This window comes from Geotrypetes seraphini, chromosome 8 (assembly GCF_902459505.1).
Source record: "Geotrypetes seraphini chromosome 8, aGeoSer1.1, whole genome shotgun sequence".
Taxonomy (NCBI): domain Eukaryota; kingdom Metazoa; phylum Chordata; class Amphibia; order Gymnophiona; family Dermophiidae; genus Geotrypetes; species Geotrypetes seraphini.
In genome coordinates, this window is record NC_047091.1 from 82,571,637 (window position 1) to 82,597,793 (window position 26,157).

General features: G+C 47.7%; 1 protein-coding gene across 2 annotated transcripts in view; it reads left to right on the top strand.

The window, feature by feature from the left end:
• The window catches only part of GANAB (glucosidase II alpha subunit), a 196,719-nt gene that overhangs the window by 136,860 nt on the left and 33,702 nt on the right, over nt 1–26,157 (top strand). For both annotated transcript variants that reach the window (XM_033953779.1, XM_033953780.1), the window contains one exon: nt 22,767–22,879. In XM_033953779.1, coding sequence (XP_033809670.1) covers nt 22,767–22,879 — 113 coding nt within the window. The remainder of the gene's footprint in view (nt 1–22,766; nt 22,880–26,157) is intronic.

A 26,157-nucleotide genomic window follows, 5' to 3' on the forward strand; every position in this document is an offset into this window, starting at 1 on the left:
CGCAACATATTTTCCATGTTCCATCACTTTAGATGGTCGGCACTAGACGTACTACAATCTTCTCAGTCACTGCTCCACTTATATGTAGCTCTTTAGCTTTCCATATCAGAGGAAAAAAACATGGACAAATTCAAGGGAGCTTTAAAATGCTTCTTATTTAAAGATACTTTCGAGCATTGAGCTCTGCTCCTCAATGAAAAGGCTTCAAAGAAGTTTCCCCCATTTCTTTTGTTTTTTCCCCTACCCATCTTTTCTTGCTTTCATTGTAGTTCTTCCCTTCTCCCCTTTGTTTTCATGTTAGTCATTGTTTTGATTTTCCTTTTTTTAATTTGTTTTTATCAATTTATATTGTACATTGCTTAGTAAAAAAAGATAAGCGATTAATCAAATATTTATTAAACTTGAAACTTAGACCAGTCCGGAATTTCTGAATGTTGTGTCCATTAACCAGGAGATAGAAATGGAGAACAGACACTGTGCAGCTCCAAGATCCTCTCTCAGTATTACGATAACTAAACAGTAGAGTAATTTCCAAACTTTGTGTCCTTTTTATTCATCTATTAAATAAGTAAATTTATCAAAGAACTAAAATTTTATTAACATGAAGAAAATGAGATCTAAACAGAGAAAAGCAACTGTGCAAAAATAAATGACAACAATCTTCTTAATCTAAATCAGAACAGGAGTCACAACTGGTTTGATAGGACTAAAGGAAAGAAAATTAGCTGATAAGACCTAATTTTCCTGCCTTAACCTTCTTACCAGACCAAAACAGAACTTGGACTTTTAAAAGCAGTTCTTAAGTTGAGCGTGGAATGAGAAACCCCCACTCTAATAACAGAAGCCCTAAAAGAGACTTCTTCCCTTGCCACCATGTACAATCTATAATGCTTTGAAAAGGAATGAAGAGAAGAGACCATGTTGCCATCTAATAGATATCTGCCAAGGAAACTGCTTGCAATTTTGCCCAAGAGGTAAGGGAAGATTAGGTTCTTACCTCGATAATCTTCTTTCCAGTATAAGGGTATAGTAGGCTTGATATGTGGATACTTTCCCTTCACCTGTGAGGTTTGCAGAAGCCATCATCTATATTTTTCAACTCTCCCTCCTTGTGTCACTGAGCAGTGCCTCAGCTCCTCAGTTCATACCAAAGCAATGGATGACCACTAAGAAGGAGAAAGCACAAGGAGAGCATGGGGAACTCCCCTAAATTTCAAGTCTTTTCTGCTCTGCAAGAAGAACAATTATGTTACACATAGGAGTCTGTACATTGGGTGATCAATCCATGCTTGCGAACCACTTGCAGAAGGGTGTCAATCACATCTTTCAGCTCCTCCTCCTTCACCAGTGGGGTATAGCTCCCTCGTCAATGTTTCCTTCTGAAAGCAAACCAGTAAGAGGTGTTCTTCGGAGACAAGCAGAGGATATGCAGACACACTTGAAGGTGAAGTCCTCTGATTGAGCCTGAGTGCCGGTGCTCTCCCCTAGCTAATGGTAAGCTTTGAGCTTACTGGGCACATGCAAGGGGACCCTACTCCTAGAGCCCCTCCCTCTGCCCTGTCAGTTTTTTTCTTCAGCCACTCCTGTCCACCAGGTATCGCAGGACACCAGATATTGCAGGACTTACAGTTTTCTAATTGGTAAAAACTCTTATCAGTATCTACAGCTTCTAAACGCTTAGAATTGAAGTACAAGGTACAAAAGGCACCTGGTCATGACTTACAGCAGCTCCTGCATCATTCAATGGTCTTAGAGTCTGCTATCAAAAAGGCCAAGACAATAAAATCTCCCTCTGTTGTCCCCCCCCCTCCAGGGAAAGATTATCGTCTGATTGATTCTATAGGTTGTAAAGTCTATCAAGGTTCTATATTATCTTCCAAAATTAATAATAATAATAATTTATTGTTTATATACCGCCAAAGCCAAAGTAGTTCGAGGCGGTTTACAATAAAGAAGAGCTGGACATTCAGAGAAAAAAAAAACGATGAAGTCTTTGAGTACATGAATATTTGGACAGAGTAAGGTTACATTGTAGGGGTGGGTTTACAATAAGAAGTAGGTCGAGGCGGTTTACAATAAGAAGGGCTGGTCATACAGCGTGGGGTAAGCAGTGAAGACTTTAGGAATCCTTGGTCAGAAATCGGTTAAACAGGTTGGGTTTAACTAGTTTTCTGAAGTTGAGGTAGGATGAGGAGTGCTTGATGATGATGCTTAGCCAGTTGTTCTGCAGACTTGCTTGGAAGGCAACCGTTCTGTCAAGGAATCTTTTGTATCGGCAGGTTTTTAATGTAGGGTGGCTAAACATACGTATTCTGCGTGTAAGCCTGGTGGAGCAGTCTAGTTTAAAGTGGGAGACCAGGTATGGAGTGGCCAAACCGAGAATGGATTTGAAACAGAGGCAGGCAAATTTGAACAATACTCTTGCCTTCAGGGGCAACCAGTGGAGTTTTTGGTAGTAGGGGGTTATGTGATCCCATTTTTTTATGCTGAAAATCAGTCGCACAGCTGAGTTTTGTATGATTCGTAGTCTTTGAATGGTTTTCTTGAGAGAACCCAGGTAAATGATATTGCAATAATTGAGTAGGTTTAAAATGGAGGATTGCACCAGTAAGCGGAATGATGTTGTGTCGAAGTACTTTCTGATGGTTCTTAGTTTCCATAGTGTCATAAGAACATAAGCAGTGCCTCCGCCAGGTTAGACCATAGGTCCATCCTGCCCAGCAGTCCGCTCCCGCGGCGGCCCAAACAGGTCACGACCTGTCTGAATCACCAGAAGGGGCCCCCTTGCCACCTTGGTTTCCCATTGAGTCCTATCTTCCCATCGAAGTCCTAACCCTCCGGTCTTGCACATGCACGACCTGGTTGGGTTTCTATACTTATTACCTAGTTAGCTTTCTATACCTGTGTTACATCCCAGCACCTCTCTCAGTATCCCACGATCCCTTTATCCCTCAGGAATCCGTCCAATCCCTGTTTGAATCCCTGTACCGTACTCTGCCTGATCACTTCCTCCGGTAGCGCATTCCAGGTGTCCACGACCCTTTGGGTGAAAAAAAACTTCCTTGCATTTGTTTTGAACCTATCTCCCTTCAGTTTCTCCGAATGCCCCCTCGTACCTGTTGTCCCCTTCAGCCTGAAGAATCTGTCCCTATCCACCCTCTCTATGCCCCTCATGATCCTGAAGGTCTCTATCATATCTCCCCTGAGCCTCCTTTTTTCCAGAGAGAAGAGCCCCAGCCTATCCAACCTCTCGGCGTATGGGCAGTGTTCTAGCCCTCTTACCAGTTTCGTTGCTCTCCTTTGGACTCTCTCAAGTACCGCCATGTCCTTCTTGAGGTACGGCGACCAATATTGAACGCAGTATTCCAGATGTGGACGCACCATCGCTCGATACAATGGCATGATGACTTCCCGCGTCCTGGTTGTTATGCCCCTCTTTATGATGCCCAGCATCCTGTTGGCTTTTTTCGAGGCTGCTGCGCACTGCGCAGATGGCTTCAGTGATGCATCCACCAGCACACCCAAGTCTCTCTCTAGACTGCTGTCTCCCAGCAATGCCCCCCCCCCAATTTGTAGTTGAACAACGGGTTCTTTTTCCCTATATACATGACCTTGCATTTTTCCATGTTAAAGCGCATTTGCCATTTGTTTGCCCAGTCTTCCAGCTTGTCCAGGTACCTTTGCAGGTCCTCACACTCCTCCCTGGATCTAACTCTGCCGCACAGTTTGGTATCGTCTGCAAATTTTATAACCTCGCACTTTGCCTCCTTTTCCAGGTCATTGATAAATATGTTGAAGAGTAACGGCCCCAGCACCGATCCCTGTGGCACACCGCTCGTGACTCCCCGCCAGTCAGAATATTGTCCCTTTACTCTGACCCTCTGCAGTCTACCCGACAACCAGTGCTTGATCCATCTGTGCACATCCCCTCCCACCCCGTGGTTCCACAGCTTCCTAAGCAGCCTTTCATGTGGCACCTTGTCGAAAGCCTTTTGAAAATCGAAGTAAATGATGTCTATGGGTTCCCCATTGTCCACCCGACTGCTTATTCCCTCAAAGAAGTACAAAAGGTTCGTTAAGCATGACCTTCCCTTACAGAATCCATGCTGGCTTGTTCTCAGTAGGCCATTTCTCTCGATGTGCTCGCAAATACCATCCTTGATCATAGCTTCCACCATCTTCCCTATAATTGAAGTCAGGCTCACCGGCCTGTAGTTCCCGGGGTCATCCCTCGATCCCTTCTTGAAGATAGGTGTGACATTCGCCAGTTTCCAGTCCTCTGGTACCTCTCCAGTTTTCAAGGATAGGTTGCAAACATGCTGGATTGTGCCTGCTATTTCTTGTCTTAGTTCCTTCAGAACCCTTGGGTGGATCCCGTCTGGGCCCGGCGATTTGCCGCATTTTAACCTGTCTATCTGTTTGAGGACATCCTCCTTACTTACCTCTATGTGCTCCAATTTTTCAGCCTGTTCCCCACTTATGAGCTCCTCTGAATCCGGTATGTTAGATGTGTCTTCTCTCGTGAAAACCAACAAGAAGAACGTGTTCAACCTCTCAGCTACCCCTTTATCCTCCTTAATCACTCCCTTCCTATCCCCATCGTCCAATGGCCCCACCTCCTCTCTCGCTGGTCGCTTCCCCTTTACGTAACTGAAGAATGCCTTGAAGTTCTTCGCTTCCCTGGCCAGCCCCTCTTCGTAGTTCCCTTTTGCTTTTCTAACCTCCCGGTGGCATTCTTTTTGGCATTTCCTATGCGCCTGGTGATTTTCCTCCGTTGGGTCCTTTTTCCATCTCCGGAAGGATACTTTTTTGTCATTTATTGCCCTCTTTGCTTCTGTTGAGATCCAAATCGGGTCCTTTGATCGCTTGTTCTTGCCGCCTTTCCTGAAACTGGGGACGTACATTCTTTGTGCTTCCTGCAGGGTGTCCCTGAATAGGGTCCAGGCGCTTCCTACAGTCTCCATCCTAAGGATGTTTCTGAGCTTCCTCCCCACCATTTCCCTCATAGCAGCATAGTTCCCTTTCCTGAAGTTGAGCGCAGTTGTTGCGAGAAGCCTTTTTTGATCAGTAGCTCTGAGAGCATATCTAGAGTGAGATAGCGGTCCAGTGTCACTCCCAGGATTTTTATGGTATCGACAATGGGGAAGTTCTGACCGTTCAGGGTTATTGTAGTATCTTTGATTTTGTCATTTGGGCTTGCCAGGAAGAATTTGTTTTTTTCAGGGTTGAGTTTCAGTTTGAACTCTGTCATCCATGTTTCAATTTGTTTTAGAATTAGTGCTAGATGATTCTTCGTCTCAGGAGTCAGGCTTTGTTAGGGGCAGGACTATGATGATATCATCGGCGTAGATATAAAATTTGATTTTTAATTTTTCCAGTAGATTTGTCAATGGGGCTAGGTAAATGAACAGAGTGGGGATAGGGGGGAACCCTGTGGTACTCCGCATGGGTTTACCCAGCTGGAGTATTGGATATTGTCGCTATAGACTCTGTACAATCGTTTGGTCAAGAAGCCTTGGAACCATTTTAGTACATTGCTTGAGAAACCAATTGTCTCCAAGCAGTCAATTAGGATGGTGTGATCGACTAAATCAAAGGCGCTGCTTAGGTCAAGTTGAAGGATTAGTGCACTGGAGCCTTGGCTGAGTAGGTTCAGGAGGGATTCCAGTAATGAAGCAATAACCGTTTCCGTGCTGAACCCGGATCGAAAGCCTGATTGGTTGTCGTGAAGTATGTTGAATTTGTCCAGGTGTGTTACTAAATCCTGGTTTACCAAGCCTTAGAAACATAGAAATAGACGGCAGATAAGGGCCACGGCCCATCTAGTCTGCCCACCTTAATGACCCACCCCTACCTTTCTCTGTGAAGAGAACCCACGTGACGATCCCATTTTGTCTTAAAATCAGGCACGCTGCTGGCCTCAATCACCTGAAGTGGAAGACCATTCCAGCGATCTACCACTCTTTCGGTGAAAAAGTATTTTCTGGTGTCACCGTGCAGCTTCCCTCCTCTGATTTTCCACGGATGCCCTCTTGTAGCCGTGGGACCTTTGAAAAAGAAGATATCTTCTTCCAACTTGATGCGGCCCGTGAGATATTTGAACGTCTCGATCATGTCTCCCCTCTCTCTGCGTTCCTCGAGTGAGTATAGCCGCAACTTATCCAGCCGTTCCTCGTATGGGAGGTCCTTGAGTCCTGAGACCATCCGGGTGGCCATTCGCTGGACCGACTCTAGTCTCAGCACATCTTTCCGGTAATGAGGCCTCCAGAATTGTACACAGTATTCCAGATGGGGTCTCACCATGGATCTATACAATGGCATAATGACTTCAGGCTTATGATTGACGAAACCCCTACGTATACACCCTATGATTTGTCTACCCTTAGATGAAGCCTGCTCCACTTGATTGGCAGTCTTCATGTCTTCACTGATGATCACCCCTAAGTCCCGTTCTGCTACAGTCCTTGCTAGGATCTCGCCATTAAGGGTGTAACTTCTGCATGGGTTTTGGTTGCCAAGGTGCATGACCTTGCATTTTTTGGTATTGAAACCTAGTTGCCAGATCCTAGACCAGCGCTCCAATAGGAGTAGGTCGTGCGTCATATTGTCGGATATTGAGTTTTTGATCGTTACACTCCTTTCTACTACATTGCATAGTTTGGCGTCATCTGCGAATAGCGTTATTTTACCTCGAAGCCCTTCTGCTAAGTCTCTTATAAAGATATTGAACAGGATCGGGCCCAAGACCGATCCCTGCGGCACTCCACTGATCACCTCTGTCATTTCAGAGGGGGTGCCATTCACCACCACTCGCTGAAGCCTGCCTCCAAGCCAGTTCTCAACCCATTTTGTCAAAGTGTCACCCAATCCTATAGAACTCATTTTGTTCAACAGCCTGCGGTGTGGTACGCTATCGAAAGCTTTGCTGAAGTCTAAGTATACGATGTCCAGGGGCTCCCCAACATCCAGCTTCCTCGTCACCCAGTCAAAGAAGCTGATCAGGTTGGATTGGCAGGATCTCCCCATAGTAAATCCATGTTGACGGGGGTCCCGTAGATTCTCCTCGTTCATGATCGTATCTAATTGACGTTTGATTAGAGTTTCCATCAGCTTGCTCACTATTGATGTGAGACTCACCGGTCTATAGTTTGCAGCCTCCATTTTGCAACCTTTTTTATGGAGTGGAATGACGTTAGCCGTTTTCCAGTCCAACGGGACTATACCTGTACTAAGGGAGAGATTGAAGAGCGCGGATAGTGGTTCCGCCAAGACATCACTTAATTCCCTGAGCACCCTGGGGTGTAGGTTGTCTGGCCCCATAGCTTTGTTAATCTTGAGTTTAGACAGCTCACAGTAGACACTGCCTGGCGTGAACTCGAAGCTACTAAACGGGTCTACTGAACAATCCCTCGTCTGTAGCAGAGGGCCAGATCCCGGCTCCTCGCGGGTGAAGACCGAGCAGAAGTATTTGTTTAAAAGTTTAGCCTTTTCCGAGTCCTCTTCTACATAGTTCCCATCTGGTTTCCTAAGGCGTACTATCCCGCCTGTGTTTCTGTTTCTGTCGCTAATATACCTGAAGAAGGATTTATCGCCCTTCTTGATGTTCTTTGCTAACGTCTCCTCGTTTCGGAATTTGGCCTCTCTAACTGCTGTTTTGACGGCTCTTGCCTTGACCAGGTAGTCTTCTCTCGAGTCCTGATTCCCTGATTGTTTGTAAGAAATGAACGCTCTTTTCTTTTCTTTTATGAGGCCCGAGATCTCCGCAGAGAACCACTGTGGCCTATTGTTCCTTCGCCGTTTACTTACTGATTTTATATATCGGATGGTTGCCTCCTGTATGGTATTTTTCAGAGCTGACCACATTTCTTCTACGTTATCTGTTACCGCTTGGTTTTGTAGCGCTTGATGGATGAATTCCCCCATGTCCTCGAAGTTGGCGTCCTTGAAGCTTAGGACCTTGGTCAATGTGTTAGCTTTGGCGAACCCCTTTTTGAGATTGAACCATACCATATTGTGGTCACTGGAGGCCAATGCTTCGCCCACTGAGACCTCTGTGACACTTTCGCCATTTGTAAGTAACAGGTCCAGTATTGCCTGCTTCCTTGTTGGCTCCAGTACTAGTTGTATCAGTCTTGCTCCCTTTATAGAGTTCAATAGCCTCCTGCTGCTGCTGGATGCAGAGGTAAGTGTGTTCCAATCCACACCAGGCATATTGAAGTCACCTAACAGTACTGTATCCCCACGCAAGGTGATATTCTCTATGTCTCCGATCAATTCCATATCCAGGTCCTCCTGTTGATTTGGGGGTCTGTATATTACGCCAAGATACAGGCATTTGTCTTTCCCCCTGGCCAAATTTACCCAAAGGGATTCCCCTGTGTACCTGACATCTGCAATTCTGGTGACTTTAATGTCATCTTTAGTATATAGTGCTACACCTCCTCCCATTTTGCCCTCCCTGTCCCGGCGAAGTAAATTGTAGCCTGGTATGACCATGTCCCACCCGTGGGAGTCCGTGAGCCAGGATCTCAGATATCGCCACCACATCCAGGTCAGCGTTCCTCATTTCAGTCTCTAATTCTAGGATCTTGTTGCCCAAGCTGTGGGCGTTGACGTACATGGCTTTCCATGTCGCATGTTCGCTTTTAGTGCTAGTTTTATTGTGAGTATCTACCCCAGACACAGAAATGTGTGTACTCTGTGGGGGAATTCCCGCTTGAGCTATTTGGACTCTTTTGGTACAATTTGCAAGGTGTGTACCCTCCCTAGACCCCAAATCACAACATGTACCCACCCCAGTCTCGGAAATGTGTGTACTCGCCCTAGTCCTGAACCCAGAATTTCTGTGTCCACTTACCCCAGTCTCCAAAAAGTGTTGGCAGCCTAGCTCGCCAGGTGGGTTGATTGAGCCTGTACCCTCCCCCAACTTACCTAGTTTAAAGCCCTGTGAAGTAGGTGGGCTAGTCGGTGTCCAAGGACGTTTTTCCCTCTTCTGGTCAGGTGTAGCCCGTCTGATCCCTGTAGTCCTTGTAGCGTCTCTCCATGGTGCAGCAACCCGAAGTTCATCTCCCTGCACCATCCTCGCAGCCAGTCATTAGCCCTCTGGATGCGCTCATCTCTGGCTCTACCTTTGCCCCTCACTGGGAGGATCGAGGAGAAGACCACCTGCGCCTCCATCCTCCTCAGCTTCTCACCTAGGGCTCTAAAGTCTTCTTGTGTGCTCTCATGGGTGTTCCTGGCAGTGTCATTAGTTCCAACGTGGATGAGAAGCATAGGGAAGTGGTCCTGGGGCTTTATGAGTCTGTCCAGGCAAGCGGTTACATCCCGAATCTTAGCCCCCGGCAGACAGCAAACCTCTCTTGATTGTAAGTCTGATCTGCAGATTGGTCCTTCGGTGCCTCTCAGTAGCGAATCCCCTATCACCACCACTCTTCACTTCTTAGGGGTGGGCCGACCTGTTGTCTCCGGAACTGGGGCCTCCTGCTGAACAACACCCTGTACCTCGTTGTCAGATACTTCCTGGAGTAGCTGGAATCTGTTCTTCAAGGTGATTTGCGGAGTCGATGTAGAACAGCCCTGTATGTGAGAGAAAAAACAGAAGATGAAGGTTTTCTGTGTTTTCCTGTGGAGGAAGTTACGAGCTGCCAGGAGTCAGCGTCTTCAGTCTCCTCCTGTATTCCGGTGGTTGGTCTCAAGGTAGCAGGGTTGGTTGCTGGCTTAGTTGCTTTGGGTGTTGTGGGTATGGATTCCTGATTGGTGATCTGGGATAGCTCTTGGATGACTCCGTCAATGAAGGTCTCGTCGTCACGAATGCTTCGTAGGCGCTGGACCTCCTCTCTCAGGTTCCTTAGCTCCTGCAAAAGGCTGTCATCTAGCTGCTCCGTTGCTTCCGTCTGTGTGGAGACTGTAGACAACTTTGTGGGGGGGGGGGGGGGGGGATGGCCTCGGTCTGTACAGAGACCTCTGCATTTCGTCCTGGTTTCCCCTCTGTCTGAACGAGTACCGTAGCCACCCCCTGGATACCTTCAGTGACTGGACAGCCTGACTTGATTGAAGTCTTGTTGCTTCTGGTCCTTCCTGCCATGATTAATAAGAAAAGATTTTTTATAATTAACTATATAATTTTATTTTATTTTATTATTTTATTTTTTATATTTACTGTTAGGATGGGGGTTGATAGTTTTATATTAGATAGTGTAGAGGTTAGAGGGATAGAGGTAGTCAGTTAGTTATTGGTCAGATAGTGTTAAAGTTTGAGGGATAGAGGTAGTCAGTTAATTGTTTGTTAAGGCTGCCTGTTTACCAGTGGACTAGAAGGGGCTGCCTGATTGAAAGGTATGAGGATAGAGTGGTCTGCCTGGTTAAAAGTTTGAGGATAGAGTTTGAGGATAGAGTGACTGGTGATGTCTGCCTGGTTAGTTTGAGAGTTTTGGGTGCTTACTGGTTAGGTAGAGAGTTAAAGGATTTGGTGTAGGTTGGAAGTTAGACTGAGGTTAATTGGTTAATTAGCTACTTGTAGAAGTTGAACTACCGACTAAAGTTAAACTACAGACTTAGTTAAAAGTTCCTCCTTGAGGCCCTTCTTGAGGCTCTTCGCAAAGGCGATCTCGCTAAGGCGAGCGCCTTTGCCGCTCGCCTTCGCCGCGCGCCGAACGGCTGCGCGCCATTGACTCGACCCCTTTTATGGGGGAGATCGGCTGTGACGTCGGGGGGTGGGCAGAGCTACCACCCGCCTCGTCCTGCTCCCTTTGCCGCTTCTCTGCTCCTTATTACTGCCTCCTCCGACTTCCTTCTAACTTCTCCTGCCTTCCGCTCCCCTTAACTGCCTCCTCTGCCTCTCCGATTCACTTTCTCCTGCCTCGCCGCTGTGTCAGCCCTCTCAGCCCCTGCAGCTGCTGGAAACAAGCACACTCACAGCACCTCCGATTCTCCTCAACTCCTCCATGTGCTTGCCCAACAGTCCCCCTCTGGCTGGCTCAGAGCTGGCTTCCATGAGCTTTACAAAAAAGGGAATGTTTGCGATGGGTCTGTAGTTAGATGTCAGCTTGATAGATTCCTTGGGATTTTTTACAATCGGTGTGATCAGTATGTGACCTAACTCATCAGGAAATGTACCTGACAGTAATAGGGAGGAGAGCCAATCGTATAACATGGCTTTGAAGGTGACTGGAGCAGCTTTCATGACGTTTAATGGGCAGCTGTCTAAACTGCAGTATGATTTGATGTATTTTGAGAAGAATTTGCTGAAGTGGTTCCAGGTAGGGATAGAAAAGTTGTTCCAGTACATGTCTTCTCTGGGTTCATTTGTGTGTTGGGCGATGGGATAGTTCAGATGGTTGGTTGTGGAGGGTGGTAGGTTGGATCTTAGGATATTGATTTTGTTAAAAAATTCAGCAAGCGCATCTGCTGAAGGTGGGGAGTCTGTGGTGTGGCATGAAAAGGCCTGTATATCGTAGAGATTGTTAACTAGTTTAAATAGGTTCTTGGTGTTGGTGTTGGGATAGTCTATTTTTTTTGCGTAGAAATTTGTGCGTTTTGTAGTTAAGTTTTTTTGTATTCTTTTAGTCTTAGTTTCCAGTTTGTTCTTTTTATGTTATCACCAGATTTCAGCCATTGTCTTTCCAGTTTTCGTAATTCTCGTTTCACTGTTCCTAGTTCGGCATCAAACTAGCTATCTTGGTTTTGGTTTCTCGTTTTTCTTAGTTTGATGGGGGCCATCTTGTTAAGAATCTGTGTGCTTGTATTGGTCCAGGTGTCAATAGAGGGGGAGTTTGAGTCTGATGAGATATCGTAATGCGATCAGAATTCCACTGGATTTAGTGGCTGTCATTGTCCTAATCCTTTCTTTCTCCAGGGGTTTGGTTGGGGAGCGTTTGGTTTGCCAGTTGAATTGGAAAATGCATAAATGATGGTCCGACCATAGGGTGTCAGTCCAAGTGGTTTGGTGCCAGTGCATTTTGGGATGGGCTTTAGAAGAAAAGGTAACAAGATCTAGTTGATGTCCTTTTAGATGGGTTCTATCGGGGGGTGGCACAAGGAAGTCGAGAGAAGTGATAAAGGATAGTAACTCTGGGGTCGCTCTGCTCTACCTGTTTTAAGTGGATGTTCAGGTCACCAGTCAGTAGGTTGTAGGGGCCAGCAGTTGAGTTTGTAAGGAGGAATTCAAAGAAGGTATCCTTGGCAGTGGACCATTTCTTGGGAGGAATGTAAAATAGTGTGATGATTAAGGCCTCTTCTAATTTGGCTGACCAGAGTTTGCAGGAAAGGAATTTGAAGCTATGATAGTGGATTCGTAGGAGTCTTTTACAATGACGGCTAGTCCTCCCCCTCTTCCCCTGCTTCTGGGTAGAGAAGTGATTTTGAATCCAGGTGGGAGGCACTCGTGTATGATGATGTCATTGTCAGCGATCAGCCATGTTTCCGTTAAAAGGACGAAGTCAGGGTTGGTGTCTTTGACCAGTTGTGACTTATTCCTAATGGATCTGATATTAAGCTAGAAATCTTGGACCTTTTGAAAGTGGGGGGGGAGTCAGTTGTTGATGAGAAGGGGACTTTCCTCAGCTTCAGCTGGTGTTTACGGTGAGGTCTGTTAGGTTTACGTGAGGGTGGTAAGACCGGGATTTGAAAAGGTCCCTTTTCGGAACAGTTATGAATGAATTGAGGGGCAGGTCTCTGGTGTTCTAAGATGGTGTGACGCGGTCTGGTGAGGATTGGGATTGGTGTGGAGTAAAGAGCATTGACTGACCTGTATTTGTAGCAGGACCAGTAAAACATGAGAAATAGTATTAAAGTTGATTTACAGAAGTCATTATGTAGTGGGACAGTAATTGGATAGACAGCAGAATCTTATCAATTATCCTGTCGATTGGTTGGACATGCTGGTATTTGACTAAATTAACAGTCAGTTGGCTAAACATGCAAATTAGAGAAAAATATACATGCAGATACTTATCAGTCTTCAGTTACTGGGTCCGTGAGTAGGTCTTCCAAGATAGAACAGACTGGTGGTGCAGGGTTGGCAAATCTGGTGCTGATGGGTGGCTGCGCTTTTCCCGCAGTTCAGTTTAATGCTCCTGCAGGTCAGGAGGAGCGTAGCTGACTCGCACTCCCAGATGGGGTGGTTTTGATGGAAGCTTCATGGAGGAGTCGGCCCCGGTCGCTGGAAGCTGCCGATTGCAGGTGAGGGAGCCCGAAACGAGGGTCTGTGGAGGATCCGGCCCGAAGCTGCTGAACGCTGCCGACTGCAGATTCAGCCGTGGTTGGGAGGTCTGGCCGGGATTTTTCAAATTTGTCGCTTCACTAAGGCACAGGCACCTTTGCTGTGCGCTTTCACCAGCGCGCCTAATGACTGTGTGCCGTTGGCGGTGCTTGTCTTAAAAAGAGTCCCCGGCTGGTTCAGGGGAGGGGCGGATCGACTCCCACGCCTGCAGGATCGGGCTACTGCCTTTCCTGCCTGCCTGCCCGCCCGCCAGTTTTGGTGCGGGAAAAGGCAGTACTCCGCTGGCAGTGCTTGTTTTAAAAGAATCCCCAGCTGGTTTGGGGGAGGGGCGGATCGACTCCCACGCCTGCAGGATCGGGCTCCTGCCTGCCCGCCGGTTTCGGTACGGAAAAGGCAAAATTATTGCTCACCAGCTGTAGATCCTTTATTTTCAACATTCTATTCTACTGAAACTTGACACTACTTCTTCAGAGGAGCTTCTAAGTCTTCAAGTTGCATTACAAGAATCTACTTACCATTTAATAAAGTCAAATTATGATGCTTACGATATGATGTCTAGAACGGCAGTGGTAGCAATAGCCGCTAGGTGCTCAGCAAATGTTTCTTGTTTGGGTGACAGTCTCTTCGGTGAGAAGGTGCAAGAAACTGTTTCCCAGCTTAAAGAAGACTCTTCAATTAGTAGAGAACTTTCGGCTCACCCTTCTGATCAGCCTCATCCAATTCGTAGGCCTTCCACTACCTTCTCTTATCGCAGACCATATCATCAACAATTTTTTCAGAAAAATCCTCGTTGAAGATTCCTTTTCAACAGACCCAATCTTCAAAGAACACAATCTTCCCCTTACACTCAAAACAGCGTCCACAAGACCGTTCTTCAAAGGACACAATCTTTCCCTTATACTCAAAAACAGCGTCCACAAGACCATAAACAATCCCCGGCTTCTCAACGAGTTTCTCTCAAGCCTAATCCTAGTTTTTGACCATTTGCCAGTGGGAGGGTAACTAACCCATTTATTTTCAGCTTGGCAGGCAATCACGACAGACCAATGAATGCTCAGCATAATCTCACAGGGATATTTCTTCAACTTCCTGTCTCCCTTCCTTTCTTCCATCCCTCTCACCCCCGCCTTCAAAGATCCCTCATCAACATATTCCACAGCTTGCTTTAGAGCTATCCCTTGTCCTTCAAAGCAATGCCATAGAGGAAGTTCCACCCAACCAAATAAACAGAGGGTTTTACTCCAACTTCTTCCTGATTCCAAAAAAGACAACAGGTCTCCGGCCAATTCTCGACCTCAGACCTATCAATGCCTGCCTCAAAAAAGAAAAGTTTCAGATGATATGACTTCCAGCAATTCTCCCATTACTGTCTCACAATGATTGGTTAGCCTCCCTAGAACTCAAAGGTACAATCCATCCGTCCCACTGACATTTCCAATACAAGGTTTTTCCTTTCGGCCTGTCATCGGCCTCGTATGTTTTTACAAAGTGTCTAGCTGGTGGTTGCTGCCCACCTATGCAGACATCATCATAGGGTGTTCCCCTACCTGAACAATTGGCTTCTGGTAGCACACTCCCAAGAACGTTTATTACTAACCATCCAGATCACTATTCAAATGTTACAAATTCTGGGAATCATCTTAAACTTCCAAAAGTCCACTCTGACTCCAATGTGCTCCCTCATATTCATTGGAGCATGCTTAAACTCCATCTCTGGAAGGACCTATCTTCCTCAGGATAGACATCAAACAATCAGAAGCCTAGCAGACCAAGCTAGCCAGGCTTCTGCTCTTCCAGCTCGCACTATTCTATGACTCTTAGGTCATCAAGTCTCAGCCCCCCCCCCCCCCCCCCCCCCCCCCCCCCCCCCCCCCCCGTTCCCTTCATGGAATCTTAACGTAGTTTTGCAGGATCTCAGCCAGGCTCTATATGAGCCGCTGTAGGAAACATCCTTGACATTTTTTTCTTGTGGCCATTACTTCAACTAGAAGAGTCTCAGAGGTATAGGCTCTTTCATGCAGATTCTAGGGTAGTGCCACCTGATGAAATTTGCAGGGCAGCCACATGGCCCACTCTTCTTCACTTTACGAAGTTTTACAAAGTGGACGTGTCAGCACAAGCGGACATCGCCTTTGGGTTCTCTGTGCTGTTGAAGGCTTATCTGCCTCACCCTAGACTCAAGGAACTGCTCTGGTATGTCCCATCGATAAGGAATTGTATGCTGTTTGCACAGGAAGGAAGGATTAGATTTTTACCTTGATAATTCTCTTTCCTATAGAACAGCATACAATTCCTTACACCCTGCCCTGTCAGAGATGGATACAGCCTGCATTGAATAATGGGGTTGAATTTCTGGTGACTTGGCTCATCGCAGCCAAAAGAGAAGAAAAGAAAATTTATTGTAAGGCAATGGTTTAGAGTTCACTGCTCGTTGCACACTGCTTTCACAGAATTATACAAGTGTTACTGCTGGTTGCACACAGGTAGATGGTAAGTTGCTTCCACCTTTAGTTTTGCAATTGTAATGTTTGCTTACTGTTTTTGTTCCTATTGCAGAGTAGAGCAAAGTTAACATTATCAGGGAGTCCCCTGAAACCCTCCTTATTATCATTTCCTCTTTTAGAGGTTATTGTTTGCTTTGGTATGGACTGAAGAGAGAGGACAATGTCTAGGAAGAGAGAGGACAATGTCTAGGGAGACAGAGCTGAGAAAAATGATTGATGCCTTCTACAATCCAACTTGCACGTTGGGGTACACAACACATCTGTAAGGAAACGTATGCTGTTCTACAGGAAAGAGGATTATCCCAGGACAAGCAGGCAGCATATTCTTAACGCATGGGTGACGTCACCGACGGAGCCCCAGTACGGACCTTTTTAACTAGAAAGTTCTAGTTGGCCGCATCGCGCATGCGCGAGTGCCTTCCCGCCCGACGGAGGAGAGCGTGGTCCCCAGTTTCTTCGTTTCCGCGAAGCGAAGAAGACGCATGTGTTTTCAACGGCCGTTGAAAAACTAATTTTTGCCTTCCCGCTCGCGTATTTTCTAAATTTTTTCCTTTTTTATTATCGGATTCCCTTTACTTTTGTTTTCAAAAAAAAAAAAAAAAAACTCATCGAGTTTTCTTTATTTTTTCAGGCCGGCCCCAGCGGGGCCTGTTGCCACCATACAGGCCTCCGGATTCGATTTTGCGGAGGCCGTGTTTCCCTTCATGCCCCCTCAACCGGGTTTTAAGAAGTGCCAGCGGTGTGCACGCCCGATCTCCCTCACCGACCCACACAATTGGTGCCTCCAGTGCTTGGGTCCAGAGCATCGGGCTGACACCTGCACCCGCTGTGCTACGCTTAAAAAGCGTACTTTAAAAAATCGGCAGATCCAGCAAAATATTTTGTTTGGTACCGGATCTGCCATGGAACCGGCTGCGACGTCGACGGCACCACAAAAGTCGGCACCGACGACATCGGCACCACCGGATCCTTCCTCGGGGTCGTTGGGCCCAGGTAAGCCGGCTAAGAAGCCTCCCTCTTCTCTTGAGCGCCCTCCTGCCACGGTTGCGACACCGGCCCTCCCGGCACCGCACTGACCCCGCAAACGCTCCGCTCCGATCTCGGTGAGTGCCTCATCATCGGCCTCCTCATCGCCGGAGCGTAGAGCGGCACCTATGGTACTGAAGAAGAAAAAAACGGTACCGGTTCCTCCCCTGGACAACCGCATCGCGGCCATACTCCAAACACAGTTACAGGAGCAGCTGCAACAACAGCTCCAACAACTGTTGCCGGCGTTGCTGGCACCGCACCTTCCGGTACGGGACCGGTCCGAGCCCCACACCGTTCCATCGGTATCGACTCCCTCGGTACCGCTTAATACTTCCATGCCGGTGCTCTTGGCAGAAACACCTACAGTACATACCCGTGATGCTGCCGCCCCTGTCCGGTCCCAGGAACGACATCAGTCTTCCTCACCCAGTACCGCCTCAGTGCGCTCAGGCAAATAAGAACATAAGAACATAAGCAGTGCCTCCGCCGGGTCAGACCATAGGTCCATCCTGCCCAGCAGTCCGCTCCCGCGGCGGCCCAAACAGGTCACGACCTGTCTAAATCACCAGAAGGGGCCCCCATGCCACCTCGGTTTCCTAATTGAGTCCTATCTTCCCATCAAAGTCCTAGCCCTCCGGTCTTGCACCTGCACGACCTGGTTGGGTTTCTACATTTATTTTCTGGTTAGCTTTCTCAGTATCCCATGATCCCTTTATCCCTCAGGAATCCATCCAGTCTCTGTTTGAATCCCTGTACCGTACTCTGCCTGATCACTTCCTCCGGTAGCGCATTCCAAGTGTCCACGACCCTCTGGGTGAAAAAAAACTTCCTTGCATTCGTTCTGAACCTATCTCCCTTCAGTTTCTCCGAGTGCCCCCTCGTACCTGTTGTCCCCTTCAGCCTGAAGAATCTGTCCCTATCCACCCTCTCTATGCCTCTCATGATCTTGAAGGTCTCTATCATATCACCCCTGAGCCTCCTTTTTTCCAGAGAGAAGAGCCCCAGCCTATCCAACCTCTCAGCATATGAGTAGTGTTCCAGCCCTCTTATCAGTTTCGTTGCTCTCTCAAAGACCCGCCATGCCGAGCCCTCCACACCGATGTCCAAACATACACACCCAGACGTTAGGGACCCAGACTTGTGGGAAGACTCCCCTCACGGTACCGAGGAGGACGCTTCATCAACCGATAAAGAACCCTCCATGACCGACACCGTCTCAAAACCAGAGCAATCCTCTTTCTCCAAATTTCTTAGGGAGATGTCAGCAGCTCTTTCCATTCCCTTGGAGTCCGACTCTAAAAAGTCTCAAGCTTTTCTCGATGCCCTAGACTTTGAGCAACCTCCCAAAGAGTTCCTGAAGTTGCCCGTCCACGATATCTTATGGGAAACTTTCTATAAAAACTGGGAAGCTCCCCTCACGGTTCCTGGAGCCCCTCGTAAGTTAGACAGCTTGTACCGGGTTATTCCAATCCCAGGTTTTGACAAGTCTCAATTGCCCCACGAGTCCCTCCTGGTGGAATCCACTTTGAAAAAATCTCAGGGTTCCAGTGTATATGCCTCCACCCCTCCTGGCAGAGAGGGTAAAACCATGGATAAATTTGGTAAGCGCCTTTTCCAAAATGCCATGTTAGCCAATAGAGCCAACAACTACACCTTCCACTTCTCCTTCTACATGAAGCATCTGGTGCAACAGCTCTCCACCTTACAGAAATATCTTCCTGAACGTAAGGTCCCTCTTTTCCAATAGCATATTTCCAGCCTCCTCCAGCTTAGGAAATTCATGGTTCGCTCCATCTACGACTCATTTGAGCTGACCTCTCGCGCTTCTGCCATGGCGGTGGCTATGCGCCGTTTGGCATGGCTGAGAGTCTCTGAACTAGACATTAACCACCAGGACCGCCTGGCAAACGCACCTTGTCTGGATGATGAACTCTTCGGAGAGTCCCTGGACTCCACAACCCAGAAACTCTCCACACATGAGACCAGGTGGGACACTCTGCTCAAACCTAAAAAGAAGACTCCACCTGTTCGCACCTACAGACAGCAGTCTTCCTACCAGCGCAGGTTCTCGGCCAGACCTCTCAGCCCGCCTCAACAGTAGCCGCGTCGACCTCGGCAACAACATCAAACTCAGGCTCGCTCTCAGTCTCACCAACCTGCCAAGCCTCTACCTCCGTCAAACCCATCTCAGCCCTTTTGACTCTTTTCTCCATGGCATAGCCAGTCTCCCAACATCATTGCCTCTTCCTCAGCCGATCGGAGGTCGCCTCCAAATCTTCCTCAGCCGTTGGGAGGTCATCACATCAGACCAATTGGTCCTCAACATCATTCGCCACGGCTACTCTCTCAACTTCCAGACTCTTCCACCAGACAATCCTCCCGTAGAGTCTGCTTCTCACTCCTCCCAAACCCCCCTCCTCCTGAGGGAGGTCCAATCCCTCCTTCTTCTCAATGCCATTGAAGAGGTGCCTCCGGACCAAAGGGGTCAGGGATTCTACTCCCGCTACTTCCTGGTTCCCAAGAAGACAGGAGACCTCCGTTCCATCCTCGATCTCAGGGACCTCAACAAGTGTCTGGTCAAGGAGAAGTTCAGAATGCTCTCCCTTGCCACGCTTTACCCTCTTCTCTCTCAACACAACTGGCTATGTTCCCTGGACCTCAAAGAGGCCTACACTCACATTCCAATCCATCTGCATTCACGTCGCTACCTTCGATTTCAGATACAGCACCGCCACTATCAGTACAAGGTGCTACCCTTTGGCCTCTCATCATCGCCCAGGGTGTTCACCAAGTGCCTTATTGTGGTGGCGGCCTTTCTCAGGTCTCACATCCTCCAGGTGTTCCCCTACTTGGACGATTGGTTGGTGAAAGCACCTACGTCTCCACTTGTGCTACAAGCCATTCAACACACCATCTCGTTCCTCCATCTCCTGGGGTTCGAGATCAACTACCCCAAGTCGAATCTGCTTCCCACACAGCGACTTCAGTTCATCGGAGCAATTCTCGACACCACTCTGATGAGGGCGTTTCTCCCCTCCGACCAGCACCGGACCCTGCTCCACCTCTGTCGTCAGGTGCTCCTTCATCAAACCATCCCAGCTCAACAGATGATGGTCCTCTTGGGCCACATGGCCTCGACGGTCCATGTACTTCCTCTGGCTCGACTCCACCTCAGGACACCTCAGTGGACTCTAGCCAACCAATGGTCACAGACCACGGATCCTCTTTCTCATCCCATCTCTGTGACATCGTCTCTTCAGCAATCTCTTCAATGGTGGTTGAACTCCTCCAATCTTTCCAGGGGTCTACTCTTCCATCTACCCCCTCACTCCATGATCATAACCACGGATGCCTCCCCTTATGCATGGGGAGCTCACCTGGGAGATCTTCGCACCCAGGGACTCTGGACCACTCAGGAGCGTCAACATCACATCAATTTCCTGGAACTCAGAGCCATGTTCTATGCTCTCAAGGCCTTCCAGCACCTTCTCTACCCTCAGGTTCTTCTCCTGTGCACAGACAATCAAGTCGCCATGTACTACATAAACAAGCAAGGCGGCACCGGATCTCCCCTCCTCTGTCAGGAGGCCATCCGAATATGGACCTGGGCCACGGCCCACAGTCTCTTCCTCAAGGCTGTATACATCCAGGGCGAACAGAACTCCCTGGCCGACAATCTCAGCCGCATCCTTCAACCTCACGAGTGGACTCTGGACCCTCCTACTCTCCACTCCATCTTTGCTCGCTGAGGCACTCCGCAGGTGGACCTCTTTGCAGCTCCTCACAACCATCAGCTGCCCCAGTTCTGTTCCAGACTCTTCTCTCCTCATCGTCTGACCCCAGACGCATTCCTGCTCGACTGGACGGATCGGTTCCTCTATGCCTTTCCTCCTCTACCTCTGATGTTGCGGACGTTATCCAAACTCCGTAGGGACAGGGCCACCATGATTCTCATCGCTCCTCGGTGGCCTCGCCAACACTGGTTCTCCCTCCTGCTTCAGCTCAGCTCCAGGGAGCCCATTCCTCTTCCTGTGTTTCCTACTCTACTTACGCAGCAGCATCAGTCTCTACTACATCCCAATCTGTCTTCGCTCCACCTGACAGCTTAGTTTCTCTCGGGCTAACCTCTCCAGAGACTCTGTCTCAGCCCGTCCGTCGCATTTTGGATGCCTCTAGGAAACCGGCCACCCTTCAATGTTACCATCAGAAGTGGACCAGGTTCTCCTCTTGGTGTCTACTGCATCATCACGATCCCACCTCTTTGGCGGTGGAAACTGTACTGGACTATTTGCTTTCCCTGTCCGACGCTGGCCTCAAGTCTACCTCAATCAGAGTCCACCTTAGTGCCAGCACTGCGTTTCATGAGCCTATCCTCGGAAAACCTCTCACGGCTCATCCACTGGTTTCCCGGTTCATGAGAGGCCTCTTCAATGTCAAACCACCTCTGAAGCCTCCTCCTGTCGTCTGGGACCTGAATGTGGTTTTATCAGCCCTCATGAAACCTCCTTTTGAGCCTCTTGCCACAACTTCACTCAAACTTCTAACATGGAAGGTGCTTTTCCTCATTGCCATCACCTCTGCCAGGAGGGTTAGTGAGATTCATGCACTGGTCGCCGATCCACCGTTCACTATTTTTCACCATGACAAGGTGGTTCTGCGTACCCATCCTAAATTCCTTCCCAAGGTGGTCTCGGCTTTTCACCTCAACCAGTCCATTGTGTTGCCTGTCTTTTTCCCTAAACCCCATTCTCATCCTGGGGAACAGGCGTTGCATACGCTGGATTGTAAGCGTGCCCTTGCATACTACCTTGACCGTACCAGGGCTCACCGCTCGTCCCCTCAGCTCTTTCTGACCTTCGATCCTAACTGTCTAGGTCGTCCTGTCTCTAAACGGACGCTTTCCAACTGGCTTGCCGCCTGTATTGCGTTCTGTTATGCTCGGGTCGGTCTCTCACTGGAAGGTGCTGTCACAGCCCACAGGGTCAGAGCTATGGCTGCTTCTGTGGCTTTCCTCCGTTCCACGCCCATCGAGGAAATCTGCAAGGCTGCCACTTGGTCCTCAGTTCACACGTTCACTACTCACTACTGTCTGGATGCCTTCTCCAGACGGGATGGACACTTCGGCCAATCTGTGTTACAAAATGTATTTTCCTAATGGCCAACCATCCCTCCTCCCTCTCTGTTAGCTTGGAGGTCACCCATGCGTTAAGAATATGCTGCCTGCTTGTCCTGGGATAAAGCACAGTTACTTACCGTAACAGGTGTTATCCAGGGACAGCAGGCAGATATTCTTACGTCCCACCCTCGTCCCCGGATTGGCTTCTTAGCTGGCTTATCCTAACTGGGGACCACGCTCTCCTCCGTCGGGCGGGAAGGCATTCGCGCATGCGCAGTGCGGCCAACTAGAACTTTCTAGTTAAAAAGGTCCGTACCGGGGCTCCGTCGGTGACGTCACCCATGCGTTAAGAATATCTGCCTGCTGTCCCTGGATAACACCTGTTACGGTAAGTAACTGTGCTTTATCGAGGTACAAACCTAAGCCTTCCATATTGCTTAATGTGTAAAAGAGTTTTTGTTTTGTTCAACCCTAAGCATAGGTGTTCTCACACATGTGGCTGTTGTGATCCTGTTTGTCCATGGAGAAAGCAGAGTTGCACACCTGTAACAAATGTTATCCATGGACAGCAGGATCCGCCTGCCATTCCCAAGGTTGAAGCATGCTTATTGAATGAAGTATCACAATCTGAGAGGTGCTGTAGAACAAGGGACTGGTTTGAATCTGTCTGGCAGTGATGTCCCATATATATGTCATGTAAACTACTCCGAGTTTCCGTGAGAGAATAGTATAGAAAATCGAATAAATAACTGTTACAGGTGTACAACTTCACTGTTTATCTTTTGGCTTTTGTTCCTCCACTCTGTTTTTCTCATTTATTCTTTTCTTATGGTAGTATCTTGTGTTCTTGTGATCTTGGAGATGTCTAATATTTCCTATCCCTGTCTTCGATCCACAGGGCTCAGCAGTAGGGGACCTTTTTGTGGACGATGGGCACAGCTTTAACTTTGAGAAGAAGAATCAATTCCTTCACCGCAACTTCTCCTTCTTCAATGGTGTGCTGACGTCTAGGTATATGCCAAGTAGCTTCAGTTTATACAAGATTTTTCCATTCATGTGTTTGAGGGAGAAAAGATAGGGCTGGATAGAGGAGGAGTAGATGGATGCCCTTTTGCAGTAGGGATTTGGGAAGGAGGAATGGTGCAGAAGGGTCCCAGAGGAGGAATGCAAATAGCAGGGATCCAAGGAGATGGAGAGCAGTTTACACAAATTAACTTACATTTCTTAGACCACTAATTCCACAAAAGCACTCATCAAGGTTAAGAAAGGAGGTTAACAACCATCCACATACTCGTATACAATAAAACACAAATACAGTAATTCATCTTCATCTGCATAATCTTTCTAAACTGCAAAACCTCTGTAACAAATAAGAGCACTACAATATGACTACCATTACTACTGCTACTAATCATCATTTCTATAGTGCCACTAAGCATACACAGCACTGTACACATTATTTAATTCATTTTCTATCCCGTTCTTCTCAAAGAGCTCAGAACGGATTACAGGTTAACATACATAATATACAGTTAACAGGTTACAATTTTTTTTATACAAGTTTTATCCTAATTTGACACATACTAGGGATATAATACAAATATACATAGTATAGAGTTTACAGGTTACAATTTGCCACAGTTATAGAGCAAAGTTTTCAATGCAAGTCTTATCTTAACTTGACACATACTAGGGATCTAATACCAAAATACATCATATACAGTTTACAAGACAAATTTGATATAGTTACAGTGCAAGATTTATCAATATAAGGTTTTATCCTATGTGACACATACTGAGAATATAGTATAAATATACATTAATATTTCTTTGTAATCTATCGACCTTAGGCAGGGGAGTTAGGTAAAGAGGTATGTTTTTATTGCTTTTCTAAAGTTGAGGTACTATCTCTGTCCCTAGCAGGCTCACAATCTAAGTTTTGTACCTGGGGCAATGGAGCCCTAATTGACCTGCCAAGGGTGCTTTAGGACAGTCAGGTTTTCAGGATATCCACACTGAATAGGCATGAGATTGGTTTGCATACATTGCCTCCATTGTATACAAATCTTTTCCATGCATATTCATTGTGGATATCCTGAAAACCTGACTGACAAAAGGATGCTCCAGAACTAACTTGAAAAATAATGCTTTAGGGCAAGAGGTTTATGAGTTGCAACCTTAAAAATATAGGCTTTTAGTTTGGTCTTGAATACTGCCAGGCATGGGGCTTGTCCGTCTCAAAAGGAGAGCCCAGGGAGTATAGATGTCCAGGGCTGGATTAAAGGGTAGGCCCAGGAGGCACATGCCTGGAGCCCGACTTGTTAGGGGAGCCGCAGGGCCAGCATTATAGGGAGCAAACAGGGCAGCTGCCCTGGGTCCCACAGATCCAGGGGGCCCTGCGATCCAAACTGCTTTATTAAAAAGCTAAATTTTCCTTTTCAGAGGGGCTCCAAGACAGTAGCCAGCAGCTGTCCCAAAGCTTTCCTTCTGCAGCGATCTGCCCTGTTGGAAACAGGAAGTTGTGGCAGAGGGAAAACTTTGGGGCCGCCTGTGAGAACGGCTGCCATGTCGGGGCCCCTCTGAAAAGGAACATTTTGCCCGGGGGGGTTGAAGCGGTCTGCCCCAGGTGCACTTCCCGAGGCCAGTCTCTCTTCGTTTCACCTCTTGCCGGCAAGACGCGCTGCTTTCTTCAGTTTTGTTATCCCAATCACTGAGGCTCTCACAGAGGTTACTGCACAAGTAAGTAATCTGTTTTTTTGGTGTGTTTTATTTTGCTCTGGTTACCTGCCCCCCGATGGTTTGTTCATAAGGAGGACGTTTTAGCTCATCTATAGAATGGCTCACCTCTTTCTTTTTCTTTTTATAGTTGATGCTTTCCTTGTTCACTAATTCCGAACTTCCATAGTTCCTGAGAAAATTTTGAATTGTAAAATGTCATCACAGATGAAGCTTTTGAGGGCTCTGGATTAGAAAACTTAGAAAGAACTCAAAGGGAGAAGATAAGACAAGGAGTGTTTGAAGTTTATTTATAATCTGAGTGGCAGAGACTGGATTTGGGCATCACTGTTTTCAGAGTTGTGCTTTTTACTGCTAGGGTCAGCACCTAGGCCTGGTTATGCTGGTTGGGACAAGTAACATTAAATGCTTGCCAGCTGGCAGTGTTTTATCCTTTAATTGTGGTAAGGGTCCTAGGACATATATGATATAGGCTGTAATGTCTGTTTTTGGAGCATGAGACATAAATCATACTTCTATAGCGCCTGGTAGATTGATATAGTCCTTACGAATGGGTTATATACCTCACTGCTACCAGCAGGTGGAGACTGAGACCAAACTTGTATATCAAGATAGCTTTCACCTCTTGCAATCCAGTCTTCCTCAGTCTCCATTAAAGCAGGTAGTAAGACTAATTCGGCTCCCCTCTTAGTACTGTTGGAATTTTGTTTTGGACTCCTGGGTTCCCCTTTTGTGCCGGATAGAGCTTGGACGGGTCATGTTTGGGGATTCGTCCGACCTCGTGGGTGTTAAACTCAGTGGGTCTCATGCTGGGTCCCTCCCACCACCTCCCTCCACCTCCCCACATTTTTGTAGGGGTGCCTCAGCCAGCGGCCTGGCACCCTGGTTGGTCAGCCCTCCAGCTTTGAGAGCCCTGTTCTGACTAAGTGGGGGGGAAAAAAAATCCTGAGGTATGCCGGTCTAAAGGGCTCAATTTCCTTTAAAAATGCCATTTGTATTGGGGTTTTTTCAACCAACCGGCACTTTTATTACAGCTAGGGCGTTTTTCAGCACAATGAACACTTTTAAGGGGGAAAAATGCTCGTGCTTTAGACACGAGGTACTCGCGGCCAGCCTGTGCAAGCATTGTGAAGGCCAGAGCAGTGGAGGGAGTCTGGTCGGCAACAGTTGCCGGCAGCCAGGGAACTCCGTCGCATGTACCTCACGACATATTCCCTTACTGCCGGAGCGGCTGGGGATTCCCTTTTCATGTCATTCGGTTCCTCAGCCTCAGCGTCAGGAAAGTCCCAGGCTTTTCAGACATGACAGGCCGCAGGAGCTCCGATTTTGGCAGTTTCAGGTCCAAATTCGGTGGGAACCTCCTCCTTCATTTCTGTTACCTCAGGTGACCTTCTGCCTGTTCTGGAAATATAGGGGCAAGGTGTGGCAGGGAGTCCCTTGGAACCGCCTGGGGTTTTTCTCCCTGAATTTATGTTGGCACTATGTAAAGCTTATGTGCTGGCGGCTGGAGGTTCCATGTCCACTCTGGGGGGGGGAGGAGGAGGTTGCCCTCG